At 40.0% G+C, this 23,344-nt stretch overlaps 1 protein-coding gene across 3 annotated transcripts in view; it reads right to left on the bottom strand.

Moving 5' to 3' along the window:
• SAMSN1 (SAM domain, SH3 domain and nuclear localization signals 1) overlaps positions 1–23,344 on the bottom strand; it is a 67,233-nt gene that overhangs the window by 28,071 nt on the left and 15,818 nt on the right. For all 3 annotated transcript variants that reach the window (XM_044442197.1, XM_044442198.1, XM_044442199.1), the window contains 2 exons: positions 3,123–3,194; positions 1,618–1,770 (listed from right to left, as the gene is read on the bottom strand). In XM_044442197.1, the coding sequence (XP_044298132.1) occupies positions 1,618–1,770; positions 3,123–3,194 (225 nt within the window). The remainder of the gene's footprint in view (positions 1–1,617; positions 1,771–3,122; positions 3,195–23,344) is intronic.

Genomic DNA, 23,344 nt, shown 5'->3' with positions numbered 1-23,344 from the left:
ACAGTTCACTGGACCATTTCACTGAATGCATCTTCAAGTGAAAGGCTTGCCTGATGCCTACCATCTATTCAGCCTTTAATTTGGATGAGGGCTTAGCCTTAGCCCAAACATCTGTTTGAAAGAACAACTGCTTCACAGAACAAGTGAGGTAATAGTAAGGACAAGTTCCCCTGAGCGAGTGCCATATGCATTCTTGTCACCACTAGGACAAAATTACCATTTCCATACAAGGGCATACAACAGATGAGATAACTGCTTTTCCTAGCATTTCTAGGCAGTATCCTGTTCAGTATCCAGGGAATCCTGTTGCACCAGCAAATGCTATTGGCATTGCACTAGAGGCAGCTTATGTTGGCAAGATATAATTTAGGGTGGCACTTGTGCTGAATAGGATACTGCCCTCTTCTTTTTCCCTGATCATATCACTGTATGGAGGATAGGAATAAGGAGGGGAAGGAGCTGAAGAGGCAAACAGAGAAATCTACTGAAAGATGGCAGGAGACAGAGAGAGAGAAGGGAAATGGAGGAAATGGAGAAAGAGAAAAAGAGTGGGGAGCATAGAAAGAGAGGAGTAAAGAGAAAAGCTGGAAGGGGGATAAAAGAAGGGAAAGGGAAGAAGGGGGGAAAGAGAGGTGAAGAGAAAAGAGAGAATGTAGAAAGAGGAAAGTGGTGGGGGGAATAGGTGAAGAGAGAGAGAAGAGAGAGAGAGAGGTGGGGCAAGGGAGAGCAAGAGAGAGAAGAAAAGAAAGAACCAAGGGAGTGAGAAAAGGTGGAAGAAAAATGACGTGTGTGTGTGTGTGTGTGTCAGACAGAGAAAGAGAGAGAATGTAAGACTGTGTAAAGTGATTCTTGTCCCATTCACATTTGTTTATAGTTTTACTCACAATTGGCACGTGCTGGCCTCAACAGCTTCTGCCAAATGTCTACCCATTATTTCTATCTCATCCTCTCCTCTCCTTCACAGCCTTGAACCACATGCTGTCTTGTCTGGATGTCACGGCTTCTTCAATTTCCTCTCTTCCAGGTAGACTCAAACATTTTTGTTCCCCACTGGCAAGTTGCCTGTGCTATGCCACTCACAGTTTGATGAACCCAAACTGGATTTCCCTTCATTCACTTATTTTATTCTAATCCCATCTCCAGCCACTCTCTCTATGACCAGATGGTACAAGTCCTGTCTTCTCTTCATATGGGTTTACATAAGAGAAAGCTTTTGAAACTCCATAGCCCAGATTTAAGGTGAATCCTGTTTTGATATTAACGCTGAAAGTACCATGCTCATGTTCCATTTTAAAGGACCTCATGTGCAGGAATGGCATGCACAATTAGCTTCACATGAAGATTTCTGCACACTCACTAGGTCTGGTGGAGGGCGGTTGGTGTGAGTAAGCCTAAACTGTGGGGCTGAGCTCAAAAAGTGTAAAAAAGCACTGGTCTAACTATTAGTTTGCAGTACCACTACAATGTTGGTAATATTGCCTTGATACAGTGACTGAAATCCTCTGGATCAATACGTTGTTACACAGCTGAGTATGAAATAATGTGCAGAGACCAAAACTCAAATGCCAACAGTAAAATCACAAACAGTCATAGAAGATTTTAGTGAGAAGTGTTTACCGTCTCTTCAAGTGCCCTGATGTACTTTTTGCCCATCTTCTTCTTCATCGTCATGGAAATAGCCCGCATTTTCTTTCCAAGGCTCCCTCCATTATTTGGCATTTTGTTTTGTCCCAGTTCTCCACCATCACTTATAGCATCCACCTCACACATCTATACAGACAAGTAAACAGATAGACAGCCATTTTTTTTAAAGTTAAAAGATGTGATGAACCAGCAGTACAGAGTCTACTTCTGGCACTTGATTCACAGCAGTAACAGGCTTGATTCTCATGACCAGCCATTCGATCATAGCAGATGGATTGTGCAAGGGTTTCATCAGGAGAATTCCTAAATGCAGTTGCTAGGTCACCACTGGTAGATACATATTTGCTCTGGTGAGAGCATAGGATCAAGGACAGCCCTTGCGCTTCTTCTGTGCCTGGAGAAATGTGATAACCAGGCTGACTCCAGAAACATGGGATAGATACAGGGCTGCTGCACCAGGGATGCTGGAGTCAAATGCAATGAGTCAAATGAGTTCAGATTTATTTGACTCTGACCTGCAGATTTCACTGCAGACCTGCTTTGTCTGGATTTGGTGGAGTCCGTGGAATTGCAAAACTGGTTCCTGTCTGTCTGTTTCAGACTTTTGAGTGGTTTGCACAAATGTACCTGTGAACAAGTGCATATCTACCTTAGTGCAAATCTGTATTAGTGCTAATACACCCTTGGACAAATGCATATATAAAGAGTAGCAACATTCTAAACTAACAAAAAATCCTCTCCAAAATCCTATTTTATCAAAGAGAAGATGACATAAAAAAGGAAGGTACATGACAATTATCAAAACACAGACAGAAGAGATTTAATGAACTGTACACATCCCTACACTTCACTGAACCTCCAAGACACTGAGTGAGCTGTAAAACTTTCTATAGGTGGCCTGTAAATATATGAACAAACAAACAAGCAAACAAACTTTTTGATGATTTCTGAATGTTTAATGCTTAATCCAATGTGCTCCCATGTCTTTTTTCACCCCTCAAAGACCATAGGAACTCTGTTCATCCAGTTGTGCTGGGTCCTTACCTCAGTGTAAACCCTATTCCCCACCCCTAGAGGAAGTTCATAGAGTCGTGATGAAACCAACTGAGTTGATTATCTGGGGGAGCCAAGGTTCACTGATGCTGGCCACCAAAATTCCCAGGTTCTGTTTGGCCACTGCAGCCTTTCAAGAGCATGGCAGCCAGGCTGATAACTAGCAACATCATGCAGAAAATAATTTGTTTTCCTACACCATAAACTGGGGAAAAGATTTCTAGCTTTTCTGCTTCTAGAGATTTGAGTTTGACTATAGCAAAAACAAAAACAAAATAAAGAGTTTGTGAATACTTTGCTGAAATCTATATTAATTCATCTAGCCAGGGAAAATTCCATGGTGTTTTGCATAATGTGCTTTGTTTTGTTTGTACTAAAGTGATGAGGACAAAGTGAAAAATAACTAAATGGAATGGTATACAAACCTCTGGTGAATCGTCTGATTTTGATACTGAGTGATGTCTGCGATTATCAAAGTTCCCAAAGCTGCTTGTTCGCTATAAGAAAGAAAATAAATGTTTATATATAAAGAATAGAAAGTCATTATATGTAGAATTGTGGACACAAAGATTTCATAAATGATATTTTGGGTTATATTTTGCACATCAGTATTAATGATACTGATTGTTCTGTATTAATAATTCTTCAGTATTAATAATTGTCATACATTCAGGGTTTACAGTGAAAAAATGTTATAGATGAAATAATTACACTTTTACAAAGCTGGAAAATATCCATTGTCACTTCGTCTAAACTGCAGTCCCAAGGGAAGGCTTCAGTCAATTGCATGCAGGTCGGACCACTTCATCCAGTCTACGTGTGCCACAAGCAGAGCAAATAGCTCTAGCTGATTTCAGGAAATAAATTAAGCCATATAGCTTTGTTTTCTCTTGTGCATATGTGTTCATGAGGATATTATGAGGAGTCCTTGAACTAAGGATCACCAAAACAAAGTACACATTCAATTTTGTGGAAGGTCTTGGGAGCCATATTCCAGTGGTGGGCAGGAACAAAGGCTGAAAAGTCCCATGTTGAGTAGATATCAGAAATGGTGAGTAAAGGCGAAGAGAAAATTCCAGTGATGGGGTCTCACAACCTAGCATGTCCTCTGTTTGTTTGTCAGTTAACTCACCTGGGTTGGTGGAGGCACATAGAAGATGGCCTCCATAGATCAAAGTGGTAGAGCCTCTTTCAGCCGGAGGGGCAACATGTCAGAGAAATGTTTAGGAGCTTCATTACAATGGTGGATGAAGCAAGGAAAGGGGGTCAGGGCCAAAAAATAATTTAAAAACCCAATGTATATTGTAGCTCTTATTTCCAGTAACTATATCTTCAGAGAGGCATTTCAGCTTTTTAGGAAGGGAAGCAAGAGTTAACAAAAGTGGGAAAACCACCAAGCAATCAAGGGAGAGAAAGGGTGGGGCCAGGGAAAGAGGGTAAATTTATCTGGCTAACCCTTCTTCTTGCTGCTGCTGCTGCTCTTCATCATTATCATCTGCTTGTTGTTGTTGTTATTACTGTTATTTCATTGCTATACCACCCCACAGCAGAAGCTGTCTGGGTGGTTTAGTCTGGGCCTGAATCTTTCTGCCAGGTCTAAGGTTTCTCACCCATGATTTAAGGAGAAAATTATTTCTCCACTTGCTTCTGTATTTATTTATTATGTATACCACCCAACAGCAGAAGGGTTCCAGGTGATTCACAACAGCACATTAAAAATACTATAAAATGTACTACATTAAAACATCATAAAAATTTACACTACAAATTTAAAACCAAATTTAAAACACACACACACAAACTAATTTGAAAATCTTCAAGTTATAACACTACCCAGCATACCTTTCATGCATTTCATCAAAAGTTGATTTCAGCATAAACCTGATTAGGATTTACATGGATATTCATCATTACACACAAGAAACATGTAAAGGTTTGAACAGTATAATTAGCATTTTAAAAATGGGATCCAAGTGAACATTCCAAGGTTCCTAAACTTTTCATTGCTCAGGTAAGAGTCAAACCACAGGGTCCCATGTCAACATATCTGTTACTAAGCCACTGTTGAGTGCAAGCAATTTAGATAAATTACAGCCCAGCAATTATGCCAGCAGTATGTAAACAGTTTTCCAGCGGTGAGTCTCTGAGTACAGTGGTTGAGGCAGCTGAAGTGATCCCTTATACTCAGCCATTGCTTCACATAGAGAAAAGTGACAGTCCAACCTGGTGCCTCTGGTATTCAGATACTATCATCACAGCATGGTATGCTGCTTTTCTCCCCCAGGCCAAGCTGCAAGAAAAGCCTGGTCTACACAGCTAGAGGAATGAGGTGGCAGAATCCTGAGAGTAGAATTGAATTCTACCATTCCAGAGGAAGAAACATTTATTATGGTTCTCCCCCGACACCCCTTTCTGTGTCGTCTTGTAAATGAAATGCCAATGCAGCTCTCAGAGGGCTGGTCAATGTCTCCCTGCTTTGCTAGTTTTCTTTTGATGGGAAGTGGAATTTAGGTGTGGGAATTTAAACACTGTATGTTTGATTTGCAGTTTGAAGGAATATAATCTACACCTGCTGCTTCAGGCCTTTATCCCCTTGTATATGTAGAGCAGAACAGGATCGGTGTCCAAAATAGCAGTTGAAAGGACACTTACATAAAAATAAATTCCACTGATATAACTGGGATTTTCTTTCAAGTGGATATGTTTAGAATTGGGGTGTCATGGCTGGATCCAAAGCCATTCATTCACTCATTCTAGAAATTTAAAACACCAAATACAAATGATAACAATAAAAATAAAGGCATCAATAAAACAGTGACTGAAATTTATTTATCAGCCAGGAACTTAAACAAAAGTATTCACTCAAAAATAAGTGTCTCTGTGTGTGTTTTTCCTATGTGTATGCTTGATCCCAGTTGGAAGTTGAAGGGAACAGACCCACTGAAGGACCTACTCTTGCTGGTTTTCAAATCCCTAATCCATGTGGGACCATAGACATGTATCTTCAGAATACCTCAGAGACCAGGCAGTATGATAAAGGAGAAGGTGTGTTATTAAGGTATAGCTGGTCCTTTAGGCAACCAAAGGAGGGCCTTCAGCAAAGGTGTTGCATAATGATATGGGGTGGCCTGTGACAACAGCCTGACACTAGCTGATGAGTTTCCTGATGAGACTTAAGTTCCAGGTAGAGCGCATTGCACCAATTCATTCTTGAGGTTACAACACCTGCACTACAGTAGCCAAATTGTTCCTGTATGAGAGTGATTTTAGCTGGCATAGCAGATGAAGTTCTAAAAAAAGCACTCTGAGTCACTAAGATCACTTAAGCCTCCACTAACTCCCACAAACTTCAAAATAGGTCTTCAGGTCATTTAGTTTGAATAACTACTACTCACCCACAGGGTCTTCATCTTACCAAGATCCAATCTTAGTTGACTGGTTCTCATATAGATCATTACCAAGTCCAGTCACCAGTCAAGGCCTTGTATCGCCACAACCAGTGCAGATATTACAGCAAGTTAGAGCTACATGTCATACCCATGACACTTTTCTCCAAAATACTGAATTACCACCACAGTGGCTTCACATGGATGTTAAATAACACTGGGGACAAAAAAGTGCAGCTCAAGAGATGAGAATATTAATGCAATATTACTTTCTGAAACTAACCTTGCAGATAGGAATGGAACCACTGAAGTACACTGCCACCAACACCCTTCTATACCATGATTGATAGTGCCATCAATAACAAGAGAATGAATCAAATCGACAGGGTCATACAGTAGGGTAGGTTCCATCCATCAGAGTGGCCTGGGTCAGTTCAGTTTCATAAACAGGCCTGTGATCCAATTGGAATGGGCCTTGATAAGTATCATCCACCATGACCACCTGCAACTAGCACACCATGACCTTAAGCTAAAAGGAGTTATAAGCAACTGGGTGGTATTTATCCAAATCTATAGGATCCTGAGTGTATTTCTGCTAAAGTGGCCTTGTTACTACTTCCTTAAGTGCAACAGGTGGCACAACCTCACATATAGTGCACCCTGACTCACCTGGTGCCCTGTCACAGCCCCCATGAGTTTTTATTAGCTATGAAGGGCCAAGTTGAAGAGGGCATGTGCCTGGATGCACTGTTGCAACTACCTTCTCCACTTCATCAGGCCATACTAATGGAAACTAATGCCATCAGATCATGCTCAGGTCACACCTATGGAAATTAATGCAGCGTATTGCCAACTTCAGTCATGAGTCCACTATAACCATGACTGCATGTGGCTCCAAACCTACATTGTCTGATTTCACATGAATTCTGTAAAGTGCATAAACATGTAAGAATCCTGGGTTTTGTTCTTGAAGGGCACAATCCTATGCAAGAATGGAGCAGGATTTGGGACCACAGCAAAGAAGCACAAGGACTTGAATGTTTCCCAACCATACTGCTGTCTTAGCTAAAATCCCCCAAACTATTAGCGCATGAAAGGAATCTCTACTAGCAAAGTTTCAGTTAGCACTCCACCCCCATAGGAACCTTGGCCCCAGTCCTGTTCCCTGTTAAACTCATTCACATTTAGCATCATGTCTGTTTTGGTCCTTAATTAGATGTATTTCAGCAGTGCATTTCTGGTTGAAACCAACTTTCTTTATATGCCCTAAAAAGTGAATGGGTACTGCTTATACTTTTTGGCCTATATGATTAATACATAGTCAAAGGTGTTCAGTGTTGACTCAGTGGCGCAAAACCTGGAAGTGACAAGGGGCAGCTCAACAGTGTGGTATAAACAGTTCCAGAGATTAAGGGTCTATCAAGAAGGAGAAACCCTTCCTGCTGAACATGCCCCACTGCACTGTGGAAAGATGGAATGGAGTGAGGGGCAGACCAGGGCCGGATGAAGTGTAGAACAATCCTGGTTAATTGGGGAACAGGCCATGGTGCAGACTGAATATCCAAAGCTTTTCTGCAACATTTGGGATGCCTACTATGAATTGCTGCTTACTGAAGTGCCAATGTGATAGTGCGACACTGAAGAGCAGAGGGGAAATAATGCTTAGCGTGGCTGTTCTCATAAACAGCCGGAGCTCAGGGAAATCAGTTATTCCTTCAGAGCCTCACAACAATCTTATATCCTATCCAAACAGAGGCCGTGGGCTATTTTGTCATGTACCTTAGTGTTGCTCCATACTTATTAAACATTAATAAGGATCAGAGGATGCTTTTCACCATTCCCGATAATGGGCTTGTTGCACAGGAGAGCATTAAACAGGGCTGCTTCAGCAATTCTCAGACCTAACTTTTTCTCCCCATTAAGTAATCAATACAGCTGCCACCTTTTAAAATGCATTCAACCCCAGGACAACAGTATAGAAAAACACATTGAGGAACCAGAGGCCCATAGGGGAGTGGGGGAGGGAATGTGACTTTTGCTTGTTTCTGCCAGGGTAGCTCTGGCGGATTTCTGCTTGGGGATGCCATTGGTGTAACAGACAAGCCTGATTTCCAGTTTTAGGAAAGCTTTTAAAGCAAATGTAAGTCTCTTGGAAGAGAATGGCCCATTGATTTTGACACTGGGATTCAGAATCCCATAAAATTAAGTGATTCTTTTTGGCAGAATGGCTACATTAAGCAAATTAACCTCCCTGAACATAAAATGTACAGCAGGACTGGGAGGGGTTGTGTGCACCCATTAAGAAGGAGCACGAACACAGAGGGCCAAAACATTCCCTTTGATCCTTGAAATTTTTCTGATTAGAGGATTCACTGGGGCAACGGAGGGAGGGGAGAGATGTACATCTTGGTCAATTCACAGTACTAAAGAATTAGAGGCATTCATTTGTATTTTAGGACAGCACTTCTCACATTTTACCCTTCCTTCTCTGCCTGCAGTTCAATTCATACATTGAGCCCCATTTCTGTGGCTCAGTTAGGATACAATCAGCCAGAGAGCTTCAGTTACAGGTGGGACAGAAACGTAAAAAATAGCAATAATATAATCCTATTGTTTGGACAGAAGGGGGCTTACAACTCCCAGCATTCCCTAGTCACCATGGCTTGCTGGGCTTGCTAGGAGTTGTAGGACTTTTTTCTACAGGACTACAGAATTGTACACTTAACATGTCACTGGAGCCATGCATACAGAGGTGATGATCAGACACAATGCATAATAGGGAAGGGGCACTTAGTTGGCGCCTGACCTAGGGTGGCCACTTACATTGACCCAGAAGAGAAACTGCAGTACCAAAGAAGGGCAAAAGAGGACACCAATTCTTATAACATATTTATATATATAGCTTCAATTTTAGCAGTAAATTAAATAGAAATTCATTTCTACCAAAGTGGGGAAGCCTGACCAAAATCCTGTTCCGTGGCTTGCTATGGTTTCTTGCTTTGGAACACTTGTTTTGTTTTCCCTTGTCCGAAAGACTCTCTGCACAAATAAACATGCTTCACACTTGAATAGATGTAGATATTTCCATTGCTTCATTCTCACCAGTTCCCTTTAAGAATAGAACTGTCAGCATGGAAAACCAAAAATATAAAAGCACTACTAGTTCAGGTTGGTGTTTTAGATCATTGTATTTTCAGTCCTTGCCTAAATCATCAATATGGATGGGATTCAGATTTAGGTAAAAGTTGCTAGGCCAACAGAAGTAGAATTGCTTCCCTCCTCAGTGGTCACTCCAGTCCCTTGAAAATACTGCACAGAACCTTATTAAATGAGATGAGTTGTGTTCGGAAGAGCCCCCAAAATCAAGCAGAAGAAACTTCTAGGTGTGGAGCCCCTTTGATCAGATCCTGGAGCCAAACCTAAATCTCTGGTTTTGTTAGAAAGCTTTCCATAAAAATTCTTGTATTGCATTTTTGAGTAATAACAATAATCAGCACCTAATACTAGGGAAAATTAAGACCCAAGACAGCCATAAGCTACATTGTGTGCTTATTAGGTAGGTTATGCCAACTAAAGAATTATCTGGCTATCTTATTAACAGCCTTCCTATGCCAAGTTTTTACTTTTCTATAAACTCAATTTAAATTAATGGGGATTGCAGGAGATTAGTACTCATTAGATGGTACCTTTGGTAAATATTAATTGCAGGAATTATTGGCTTTCTGCTGTCTTTGTGAATAGCACAGGGCCTTGTGTACTCCTGAAACAAAGGACAAAGCAGCTGGAAATCTTGCGCTGGCCTTCTGAACAGGGGCAAGATTCATCCACCTGATTTTATATCATTGGCTTTTATTTGTCCCCGGTGCAACATCTTTCTTTTAATATGGTCATAAACTGTTTCATCGCCATAAGTGCTGCTTTGGAACTTAGTGTCTTAGGGTAACTACTGTAAGACTTTATCAAGCTGTTCACATCCCAGATCATCACCCAGCCCTTGCAGGTTTCTTTTCACTCTACATGCTTTCGTATTATACCTTGCAAACTATTTTCTGGTTACAGTATACCAGTCCTTCCTTTCAAGATACACAGTACAACATAATGTATCTGGAGACATGGTTCACATGATCTGTGTAAGCCATGATGGAAGGCAGAGCCTGTGGGTGCTAGGTTGAAGTTCATGACCATGCTGCAGCTTCTTATGTCACATGAACCCAACAAGGTGGCCTACTGGAGAGGTTAACCAGCCACTTCACATCCTTACAAGGGGCCATAGCTTGTGAGTGGTCTGCTGGCCATCCCAACAAGTCGCTCTCCAAACATCGTTTATTTATTTATTTAGACAGCTTATATGCCGCCCCCTTCACATAAGCCTCGGGGTGGCTTACAATCATGGCAATGGTAAATAGGGAAATGAGCTAGTATGAAACTGGCATGTGCAGGGGTGGTTCACAAGCTATCATGGCTTCTTAATTAGCATCCCATCATCCACACCAGGCCTGTGAATGCCTCCTTCTGGGCAAGTAATTCAAAGCACTCCTGAGGATCACTTTCAAATGACGATTTGCCTCTATACACAGCAGTAGGAGGCAAACTGTGGATACCCAAAGACAGCAGGAATTATATGAGGGAAGAGTAACTTCCAAAGTGTGGTCTTAAAAATAATAAAAAAGAAAAGTCAAACTCAGCAGCTCAGTAACATTCACATAACAGTACCCTGACAGTAACTTACCAAAGCTTTTCAGTAATCTGAATTCAGATAATTTGTTATCTGAATTCCACACCTGGATTGTTCATGTCATGTTATTTCCTTTCCTCTCCTTTATTACATTTCTATATGACCCAGCAGGTGAAACCTTCTGGACAATTCAGACAAATTAAAACTTTGCCTTATAAAAGCCATTTGCATACAAACAAACCCAGACATCACAGTTTGGATGTCATGATAACCACACTGCAACGTAGGCACAGGCCATGCAATGTGGACCAATCTTCTGAGGTCACACAGACAACTCAACAACCCATAATGTGTTATGCAAACCCAGAAAAAGCCCATGGTTTAACTCAAATTTATCCCACCCTGGCAAATCCATCACTACTTTGGACAACATGCTAACTCACTGAGGCTTATAAACCACTGCAGTTTGTTGCCTTGGACCAGTTGGGCACAGATACACACATGTATGCATCCGAAACCATTTTAAGCTAAGAAAACCTGATTAAAACCATTTGCCAGTCAGCCAGATAGACATTCTTTCTTTTACAACTGAATTTATCCCTTCAGATTGTGAGTTGGACAGAACCCAGGGAAGGAAATTCCAAGTGACTAATCAACAGCTTGGGAGGAAATGGCCAGGCTTCCTTCTGGTGATTTTTTCAGCACTTTTTCTAAGACATAGTTTTCCAGGACCTTTGTAGAGATATAAATTTTGTGTAGAGATGTAAATTTCGGTCTCTAGAACTGCCTGGTCATGCTTGATATGTTCTTTGTTCAAAGATATTTCCAGAGAAAATAGGATGGGGGTCATTGGATTTATTACAGATCTCACTGGATGTTTTGATTGATTTTTATATGAGAGCATGTTTTGCTGGCATGTCAGTTTACATCAGGTGGGTATGACTGTACCATTACATGAAAGGCAAAGTTACACTGCTCCATAACCTCCTCAGCTCCCCAGGCAAGTTTTGAGGAAAAAATGGTTCTGCAAGTTTAGAAAGTGGTAATGTTTGAATGTGGAAGAGACCTCTGTGTATAGGTTTCTTTGGTGAGCAACTCTCATGGCACATGCTCTCTACCAAATACATGACATAAAAGAAGGAGGAGGGGGAGGAGGAGATACAGGAAATATTTTAGAAGTTGCTTTCAAAAGTTTTCATTTTTTTCAGTAAAATATCTTGGTAAATGTATATACACATAGATATGTATGTGCCACCTTAAAATGCGAATATTCACCTGGTATGAGGAGATACAAGACTGTCAGTTGATCCAGTGCATTTTAATGCTTAACATTTATGATGTAAGTTCTAATTCCAGGCATTTGCTGAGCACAAACCACAGAAAACAACATCCAGTCCCCATTTTTAGATAAATTGGGTAATCTCACCCATCATTTCAGCAGGATTTTTAGGGTTTCACTTAATGACTTAGGGCTTTCACCCTAAAAATACCCATTCCAAGGCTCCTTAATAGAATCCCGAGATAGCAAATGGACTGTACCATAGCAGCCTGCAAGCGGGGAATCATAATTTGTATTAGTTAGAAATAACTGTCTGAATTAAAAATAATAGTTGCCACAACATAAATGACTCTTTTATTGTGCAATAGCACTATCTCATTATGAAGTCCAGGATGGAGTGGGAGAGTGTTTTTCTATGTGAATATGCATACAATTCTGTCCTAGGTCACAAAGCAGTGCTTTCTCATTTCCCCTAGAAGTACCAACAATGCTGATATCTTGTAGAAATAGTGTACATTATTTTCTTTAAGCATTATTTTCTTTAAAGTTCATTCTCCCTGCTTCAGCCAATTCAAAAGCCATCCCAAATTTGAGGTTCCAAGAATAAGTTTCCTTTAGCTGATTTTAGAATTACAGAATGCTTGTTTTGGGTAGATTGACATAGCTGCCCTTTTCATTACAATGTGTAGATGGGTATTTATATTCTGATTTAAACTCTATTTTGTGCAAAAATCTATCAGAAGTTTGGCTTTAGGATCTCCTGAGAAACACCATGTTCACTTAATGAGAGCCACAAAATGGCCCAGAAGGGAATATGTATCGGACCCTTATGCACTATGAAATTCTATGTAGGTCTCATAAAAAGAATTCTCACGAGGGAACAGGGAAGGACGATTGTCAATGGGAGACAATTGTTGTCTAGTCCAGATCCATTGATCAGTGTCTACATTAAATTAATGATAAAACTTCTTGTTGTCTTCGGTGCAAGCAGGATCAAATTCTTTAGTTCCTTGTTATCAATGTTACTACCACCTAGTTATGAATCATAATGTCAAACAATTTTATGGTTATGGGAATTAGAGTAAATATGTTCTAAGAGATAAGGTTTTTATTAAATAAAGGTCCTAACCTGTCCCTGTTATATCTAACTTGCTTCTTAAGCCTGTTTAGTAGCTGGAGATTAACAAAAGTTTCAACCTTCTCTGTTATGTTTTACTGTATCCATGCAGCAATGCCCTTGACCATAAACGATGACCAGCAGTACACTAATTCTTAGGATTTTTTTTTTAAGTGGGTAGAGGGGAGGAGGAAATTTTACTACTTTTAAATGAGTGCTTGATGCATCATTTTGGTTTACCTGATTAATGTGCACAGCAAACTCAGCCACAAGCATTGTAATGTTTCTGCAAGCTTCCCTAAAGTAAAGCTCAGCCATTAATTCAATGGCACATGTCAGCTCGGCAGAACAAGGTCACTCTTCTCCTTCAAGGGGAACCTTTTTAGAAATAATAAAACTGACAGAAAGTTCTTTTTTGAATGCTTTATATCACCTGAGGTTGAGTGCTGCAGTGAATATAGCAGGACTTATAAACAGCCCCATTCCCAAACATCCCCAACCCCAGCAAATATTTGGAACCTACACAGAAGGAAGACAGTGACAGTTTTATGCAGGGCAAACAGTCCATATGTGATCCCAAATGAATAAGAAATAGCAAAATCGAGTAAATCTTTTCTTAGGATCTTTGGACGAGAATGTTTGTAAGCCCTAATGAGCACAAATGCTGAGACTGCAGTTGGCCTGTAGTAGGCCAGCTCTTCGGAAGAAAAAATGTGGAGTGGAGGACTCTGTGTAGTTGGTTCCACAGAGGTTTCAACCCTTGAGCACAAAATGTGGGGAATTTATTTCACATATTTTTGGTTGCCCTGTCTTCAATCTACTTCTAAAGCAGACTCTAAAATCTCCAACGGGGCTTTTAAAATGTAAAGTAAATACAAGGTTGATTGAGTCACTGATGATTCTTATTGCACTGAAGTTTACAGATAAGTAGAGACAGTTGAATGGCTGTCTGACAGATGGTCAAAACTGCTGATTGAGATCCACAAAGGAACAGCAAAGCATGCAGGAAGGCCTAATGCTGAAGGGTGTTCCATGAGGATCCAGCACCGCATCTGCATGGAGTTGATGGGGGACTGGAACCAAGTTAAGGCTGACCTATATAGGGTGACTTGTAAATAGGCAATATCAGTCCAGTACATAAGTAGGTCATTCATGTGACAAAGTGCAGGAGCAAGCTTTGCCTCTGCAATCCTTCCCTCAGTGCAGATTCTCTTCGTGTGTGTGTGTGTGTGTGTGTGTGTGTGTGTGCGTGCGCGCGCGCGCGTGCGTGCGTGTGTGTGTGCGTGCGCGTGCATTTTAAATATATAAATGCAAAGGTTGTAAAAGCTTTCCTTTTCACCTGGCCTTTGGGATCTTCCATTCCAGACATATTTTGACTTCCTGATATTTTGACTTGTTTTTAGCTTGGTTTTATTTATTCTGTTCATTGTTGTCTTATTCCCCTCTCTTGGTGTTGTATAAATCCAGTTTGGCATATGCTGGGAAAAGCAGCTTATGTCATTTTAAATGCATTTATTTATGCAAACCTGGAATTTCATTCATAAGTACATAGGCAAGGAAATTCTACTTTCAGTTTGTCTACTGCAAAAGGGCTGGAGTTGGGGACAAACCTCTGGGACATGCTATCAAGCCAGAGATAAGACAGGCTTTAATGATAGTGCCTTTGAATATATGTTTCTCTCTTAATTTTTCCCCTTTGTATGAACATTCATATCTCTCTCAAGTTACAACAGCAAAACATCATCCAGCCATTTACAACCAAAGTACAACTGACCCTCTCCCTCTGCTTTATCTGTGTGGCTGTATTTCCATACTATATTTTCTTTACAAGAAAGATTATCATTATACAGGCTGAGCATCTTGAACCTATTCAAAAGTAGGACCATTAAGCTTAATCAGGCAATCAGAATGACTGAATTGAAAACTGCAGTCCAGTTCATGTACCTCATCATACAACATGCATAAGTGTTTGATAAGGATCAATAAGAACATGCAAAACTGAATCCTAATGCTAATGATTTCCCTGAATGAAAAGATGGCTGAAGGTTTGAAATGATCCAGCTTAAATAAAGCAGGTATTCTCTTCTGCTAAGTCAAGATAATAACATTATTTTCAGATATTGCCAGGAAGTTTAAGTTGGATGCTATATCAATTTCTGTAATTTGTATTTTATTCTTAAGGAGTTACATTTGTGGTACTGTAGAACAATGAAAGCCTCTTTCATGCATAAATTACACAAATCATTCTCTGCAGAATCAAGGGACATAGTGTCTGTTTGCCTTCTCCCATCCCAACATTGACGCAGACTTCTATATGTGAAGGCTTCCCTGGGAGCGTTAATCAGGAGTCCAAATCAGGATTCCAGATACCATAGAAGCCTATGCACATAAACTTCACCTGTACACATACCTAAGGGATATCAGGTGTGTAGAGAAGCTGAATGAACTTTTGGGTCAGGGCCAGCATCACCATTCCTTGATTCCATGGACACTTTTTTACATGAGTTGAAGGAGGCCATTGATATTCCACAGTTCCATAAGCTACACTGCTTAGAAGAGCCAAAACTCTGTATTATGAAACTGTATGACATAAACTGGGTAAAGCTTGTAAATATACATTGATTAAGTTTATACCTAACTAACCATGGGTTGGTGGATCATGTCATTATGTGCAATCCTGGAACTATGGGTTAACTGTGGGTTGTTAAGCATGGGCAACCCAGCAAGAAAACCTGTGCAACAACCCGTGTTGTTGTTGGATTGTGAACTGTGGGTTGTTTAAACCATGGGTCGTCATGACATGCAAACCCAGAACTGTCAGTCAATCATGGGTGGTTTCAACAGCCTATAGAGGCAGAAGGTGAGAGCAGTCAACAACCCAGCCCTTTACAAGTCAGTACAGACATTTGGGATACAGGGAGAGAGCAGATGAAAGAGCAAGGAAACAAGCACCCAATGATTGAGAAAACAAACAAACCAAGGTAGGGCAGCAAAGCATGGTTCATTTAAACATCCCAAGATGTTCTGAAGGGGATAGAAAAGCTTTTAATAAATAAATACATGAGAACCAGGGCATTTTCTACAATTTATCATCTATATTTATGAGAAAGAGGAGCATTGCTATGGATCAGCCTGAAAAATAAAGCCAATTTCCTTATAGTATTTCTGCACTTTTGCAAGCTGATCTGTGATTGTGCTATTCTTCTCCTAAAGCTAGGTCATCAGTGTGAGAGACAAACATAGTGGTGGTATCAGCAAGTGAAACAGCAGAACTGCACATAGATTTCACCTGCAGATCCTTAAGCTGGAACTTGCTTTGGAGAGTTTCCAGACATAGGGTAGTTTTTGCCTCGGTTAAATATCACTTAATTTATATTGTTTTATTGAATTTTATTTATGTATGGTTTGTGAGCTGTCCCGAGGCTTCGGCGAATGGGGCGGCATAGAAGTTGCCTAAATAAATAAATAAATAAATAAATAAAGGAAGAGGAGACTGAAGTGAAAAAACTTGCTAACAGATCATAGCTCTAATATAGGCCTCTCTTTTGTGTCTTATACAGAAAAATATTCAACAGAAAAGAATAAAAAAGCAAAGAAAGATATTGAAAATGTCACATTCAAATCTCTTGCTCCTTCACTCAAATTGTATGAATGCATTGCATAAGACGCAAGCATAATGTTCAAAATTACAAGATGTTAACATTGCAGCAGCGCTGAGTTAATTTTAAGGTGAGCTGGTGCACTGCTAGTTAGTTGGGGAGAAAAGTCTGCAGTGGAAAACATCAAAATAGATTCTTCTGAACAATCACAAACTCTGTAGGTAGTAACTCTCTTGTGTTTCTACCAGGGCTTTTTTTGTCACAGAATGCACCGGAACTGCACTCTGGCACCGTTTTTCAACAGATTTTTCCATGTGATTTTGAATCGCCCTGTTGGGGGTAGCAGGTTGGCAGCAAAATCATTAAAATAGTGCATGCGGGCTGCTTGTGTGTCCGCACTGGTTGTGATGGCGCTGCTCGGCTTTTGACGCTGCTCGGCTTGTGATTGGTCATGTGGTCACATGCTGCGTGAGTGCTTACTGCGGGCGGCGACCATTATGTTTCATTACACAGTGTTGGTGTGTGTAGAGTGACTGGCTACATGCAAAAGGTAAATAATGTCTTTATTTTAAAAAAAGTTGGTGAATTGAAAATCTTTAATTTTTAGTGTAAAAGTGTGACCCCAAATTTAAAAATGAAAAAAAATTACTAATTACTTCCCAACCACCAGTCCTGCTAATAAAAGATTACCCTAAAAAAAACCCTAAATAAAAGATTAACAAGATGTGAGTTCCGGCACTTTTTTTTTTTTTTTTTACAGAAAAAGCACCAGTTTCTACCATATATATTCTAGTTAAATGCCTAATTTGTTTAATTATGTAAAGATGTGGTTAGTAGATTAGACCTCTCTGACAAGGATTACTGGAAGGGTTTTGTGACCACACAAAAAAGCTAACAAGGAACCTTCAACCACATCCTTTGTTTTTCTTCTTGCCATGCAACTGTTTCTAACTGTGCAAGATGCTTGCAAGAGGGGAGGCAGGCAATTAACAAAAGGTGTCCATTTGTCCTACTCTTCAGTCTCTCTTTGAAAGGCTGTTCAACTCAAGTCCAGTTCAGAGTAAAGAACTATAAGAAGGGTGGGAATGGATTTTGAAGTTGCCCCTCCTCCATTAGCAGCTGGACACCAGACATAGCCAGCACCTGGTCAGTCTTCCTCACGATCACTGTGTCTCTACTTAAATCAAAATATGTACCTCTAAATTTGCACTATAGATATACATTAGCAATGCATTTGGATGCAACTCCATGTCCTCCTTTGTTCCCCCTTTTCTGTGATACATGTAGAAATTGTGCCAGTGTCTCACTCATTGCAGACAGTTCAGATAGATTTGTCTGATTCTGAGGAGGAGGAGACAGAGGAGCAAGGCAGAGCCAATGACTAACATTTCAAAGTTGGCTGGTGAGGTTTCTCAGGCTGAATGTGAGAATAGGCCTGCTTGGAAAGGGATGGAAGGCTATTAAGGAGAGAAAGAGTAGCAGAGGCAAGACCCAGTACTTGACCCAGTAAAGAGGCAACAGAAGAAACAGGAGAAACAAGAAGCTCAGTTAGAAGACCTCTGGCATTCCTTGCTTCAAGCAGTAAGAGCCACCTTGAGGGTAGCCAGAAACTTTTTTGAAAGGGAAATGAAGGAGAAGTTTCCAGTTAGATTCAACTCTTTACATGGGCAGATGCATCTCTTTCAGCTTTGGTAGAAGAGATTTAAAGTTAACACTGTTCTAGCATCTGTTAAGTTTCAATAAAAGAAGTGCACTTCAAAAGATTGTCTGGAATTTGATGACCAGAAAGAAAGAGGGAAGAGATCAGCTCATAACAAAACAATTTGTGTTTTCTTGGTTTTGCAAAAGTGGCCTAGAAGTAGCATTCTCTCTCTCTCTCTCTCTCTCTCTCTCTCTCTCTCTCTCTCTCTCTCTCACACACACACACACACACACACACACACACACTATGTAACATTGGGATCACCTTTTAGGATATCTACATAATTCACAATGTATTATGGATTTATGATGAATATTACCAATTCATTATGGATACAGTCACAGGAAGATATGTTACAAAACTGGGCCTAACTACCATAGCAAAATGTATGTGCTTTCCCCACTATTTTAATATAAGTGAATTTCTAAAATTGTAACTTGTTACCAGAGAATTCTAATAGCATAATTTTCTAAATGATCTCCAGGTCCTTTAAAAAAATACAGCCTAAATATTTCAATACATGAATACATAAATCCAATACATCAATACACTGATACATAAATAAATGTGTGGATTAAAAATAAACAATGATATGAAAAAATTAATATGTTACAATCAATGATATCCACTGGGAAATTCTCCTATGCAAGCCTCACTGGAATACTGAGAATTGCCAAAGGACACAAACCTTTCTAGGAAAGGTACTTCAGCTGTCTTTGTAAAAATGCAAGAAAATAGCCCCATGGTTGGTTGCAGAAACTTTGGAAAGAGACCACCCATACACACACAAGTAACTAACATTAGCTCTGACCCACTTTAATTTGCATGGCCTGCAGGAAACAGGAAAACCTTATCTGAATGTCAACCACCATTCTTTTTATAACTCTGGTGTGAAGGCTTGTTTCTATAGCATTACACTTGCAGACTTAATCTGATAAGGCTTACAGGTATTTCCAGCAAAAATCTGCATAGCCAGATGTTATCTGTTTGGGGTTGTTTTGCAAAAGTTGCAAATGCCTTGACAGTCTTCTTGGAAGATTGTACTAAAGACCTTTCATGACAGACCTATGTGCTATCTTTGCCTCTAAGCATAAATTTACACAGTTGGAAGCCGGAATATAGTTTCTCATCAGCTCATCACCTCTCATTATTGTTAGAATAAAATGCAAATGGAGAAAAATATGACTGCCAAATACATTATAAAAACTAGCTAGTAGGCTATTAAGACAGAGTAGCTGATTAATTATGGGCTCTGTTTTCTTCAACAACTCTAAAATTTGCCATTGTAAATGTCTGGTCCTCTGAAATGTCTTTGAAATAGCATTAGAAAGCTTAACTCAACCTTTGTTAATATTCATTCACTGTATGCCACCTCTGTACTGTAGGTCTTGCCCTTCAAAACCTAAAATTATAATGCTGAATGTTTGCCATGACAATAACTCTTATTTACTTATTTATTTAAAGTAGAATCCCCTTTATCCATCATAATAAACACTCAGAAATTAAAAGGGACTTCTTGATCCACAAACAGAATACTATCCCATGCATTTGTAAAAGTACAAAACACCAGTTTGCACTGAATCCTATTACATGATCACAAGTCCATGTTCTTGATACAATGGATATTGTTCAACTATGCCACTCTGCCAGTGGAAATTATGTTGCACCAGGAGAAACTAAGTGTCAAAGAAAGTGCAAGGGGAGAATACAACTAATGTACTTGCACATCTGGCTTGTCTAAATATTGGTCTCCATATAGTCTTCCACACAGGATTAATAACCTGAGTCTGGTTTGGTGGGGAGGTTGGTGACACCCATGTCAGTGGGGCTCCTTACCCATTGTAGCTTGAACTGCAAGCTTTATGAGGTTCTGAACTTCAAACCCAAAACATACTCAGCACAACAGATGACTCCTGCAAAGCTCAGAATTAAAGCTGCAGTGGATAAGGAGCTGCACTGACATAAGAGTCATTAGCCTTTCCTCTTTAACTTTTTATTCCACTATTCCAAGGCAACTGATAGAGAAACAGTTCTGGCAGTTCTTCTGAAAGCTTTGCAAATTCCTAATAAATATGGTGGAGTGTGCTTTTGAATGAACATGTATGTGACCATGCTATTTGGGCAGAGAAGAGCCAGAAAAGAAAGCTAAAGCCTAAATAGAACCAGGGGCTGTTTATCAAGGGATGTATGCAGGATAGGGTAAGGGAAGAAAAAATAAAAGTGCATTAAAAGTAAAGCATGTGCTCCAGAATTAAAAAGTCTGTAAATTGCTGTTAGAAATATAGCTAAGCATGCCTGTTGGTAGGCATGAATTGGTAGGCATGAATTGGTAGGCATGATTTAGCTAAGCATGCCAGTTGGTAGGACTTATAAAATGCTGTCTTTGCTTCATTAAAATCTGACTAGCCAGGAAGACATGCAAGTAAGTCAGTTGTGAAATTCTGACAGTGCCATTGCAACTGTGGACATGTGCTTTAAACATTGCCCAACCATATGGTAAGCTTGCTAACAATCTTCCTCAGAGGAAATATATTGCAAAATTCAGCATGACAAATGCAGAATTGGTTTAAGGTTACCCCCTCCCCTCTGTCATTTTCTGTCTTCCTAGTTCTTTCTTTATTGGCATTTATCTGCATGCAAAGTTTTGTACAATGCAAAGTACTGAGAGGATCAATACTGCATAGCCAAACTGGAGAGTCACTGGGAAGGGCATTTGCTGAATGGTGGCCACTGAATGGTCATATTGGAACACTAAACATGGGGGAACCAGTTGTTTAAGGAACAATACTATGCATGTTTAGACAGAAAATATGCATAGCTGGGTACTTGTAGACAGCAAGCTGAACATGAGCCAGCAGTGTGATGCAGCAGTTAAGAAGGCAAACACCCCCCCTGGATGTGTAGCCGGAAGCATGACTTCCAGATCTAGGGAGGTGCTGAGACCTCTCTGCATGACTCTGGTGTGCCCACAACTGGAATACTGCATCCAATTCTATGATCCACATTAAAGGAGAGACACAGCTAGGCTAGAATTGGTCAAGCTCAGGGTCACAAGAATGATAGCTGGCTTGGGAGAGATGACATATGAGGAGAGATGGGGGGAACTGGGTCTTTTCAGTTTGGAGAAGAGGAAACACTGATCTTTTAACAACTTACAGATATGTGAGGGGATGTCATGTGGAGGAGGTCTGTGACCTTTTCTTTCCTGCAGTGGAGGGCAGGACACATTTGAATGGGGTAAATCTCAAAGAGCCATGCTTCAAGTTGGATGTCAGGAAGTACTTGACCCCTAGGACTCCTAGAATACAGAATGGACTTCCAAGAGAGGTAGCTGGGGCCCCATCAGTGAGGGTGTTCAAGGAAAGATTGGATAACCACATGTGGGGCCCAATCCCTAGCTGTTGCAGGACACCAAGTTACACCATCCCCTTCAGATGGTTTCCATGTTTCTATAACTTTGGGTGAAGCATGCTGGGAGCTGTAGGACCTTTTCAATCTAAGTATGTATAAGATTGTGCTGGTAGAGGCTTACATTAAATGCAGACCCTTCCTGCTCACCTTACTGGAAGATTCTGGAAGTGCACATCTCAAGTTTCTGGGGACAGTGCTCCACCAAGTGCCACCACATATAGGCTATTAAATGGTCACATATTTTCATCCTGAGAAAAGGACTAAGGAGAAATCTGTTCTTGACAAGTTGCCAACTGGCTGAATGCTCTGGTAGTCATGAGCTAGGGTAACTTCTGGACTTACCAGATCCCTGCAAAGATTTAGTACATTAACTTAAGGGTAGAGCCATTTCATAAATGCTTGGGTTTTTTCTTGAGAATGGTGGGATATTGTCTGGTGAAGATCACTGGGTCTACCCTACACATTGTAAATCTATTGAGGGACAAGGACTTTTTTTTTTCTTTAATATTTTGGGACTTGGTGCAGTGCAAGACAGGAAATCATTGAAACTGTTGAAACTGATTGAAACTGATTCAGGAAATGTGTAAAACTGTTTCCATTTAAATCAATTGACATCATTTCCCCTTCAAAACATATAGATATAGATATAGATATATATGCGCCCAGGCTAGTTTACAATATAAAGCTAAAAGAAAATATGCATATCATATGCTTGTTCCGTATCAAGAAAACCAACCATCTACTGCTTGATAATTGGCTACTGGCCATCATTATATACATAAGTTTAAGGGTGAAATTCTATACCTATTTAGGCAGAAAAAGTGCTACAGTTCCCATGATTCTCCAACTAGCCATTTTAATCATACATAGGACTGCACTTTAAACAAATTCACCCGCAGATTAATTTTACAAAACAAAATGTATGCATACAGAAGTTTTACTCCTAAAAGTAGCTGGTGTTCTACATTTGATAATATCAAAATATAAGACTGAAGCACAAGGTATTAAAATTTAAGATTGAGGTACAGGGTAGCCTATATATGTTCTATTATTCTATGTCTGTCATGCTCAATCAATCCAATCTTCTCTCAGTACCTTGGCAAAATAAATCCTTATCAATATTGATACCAGTTATTAATCCATCCATTTATCCTCCTCTCTGCCAGCATTTAAATAAATGATAACAAGATTGATTTCTCTATCCTCTAATTTCAGGAAATCCACATTTATTCAAAACTGATTTAATAGAATCAGTTCCTCCATTTTCCTCCTTTTCTTCTATATGAACAGATGGCATAAAGTGTACTTCAATCTGACAAAAATCTTTTTTTGTTGTCCAGAATTCAGTCTTAGGAAGCCTGGATCAGCTACATGCTGCATAAAGAACTTTAGTCTTGGAATCCTCACTGGAATTGAAGAAACTACTTTATATCAATACTACAGCTATAATAGCAGCATCCTGGCTTTCAGTAATAATA

Source organism: Varanus komodoensis, unplaced genomic scaffold, assembly GCF_004798865.1.
Source record: "Varanus komodoensis strain SLA01 unplaced genomic scaffold, ASM479886v1 scaffold4, whole genome shotgun sequence".
Classification (NCBI taxonomy): Eukaryota; Metazoa; Chordata; class Lepidosauria; order Squamata; family Varanidae; genus Varanus; species Varanus komodoensis.
The sequence above is the reverse complement of the archived record's forward strand: the minus strand, read 5'-3'. Positions and strand labels throughout refer to the sequence as shown.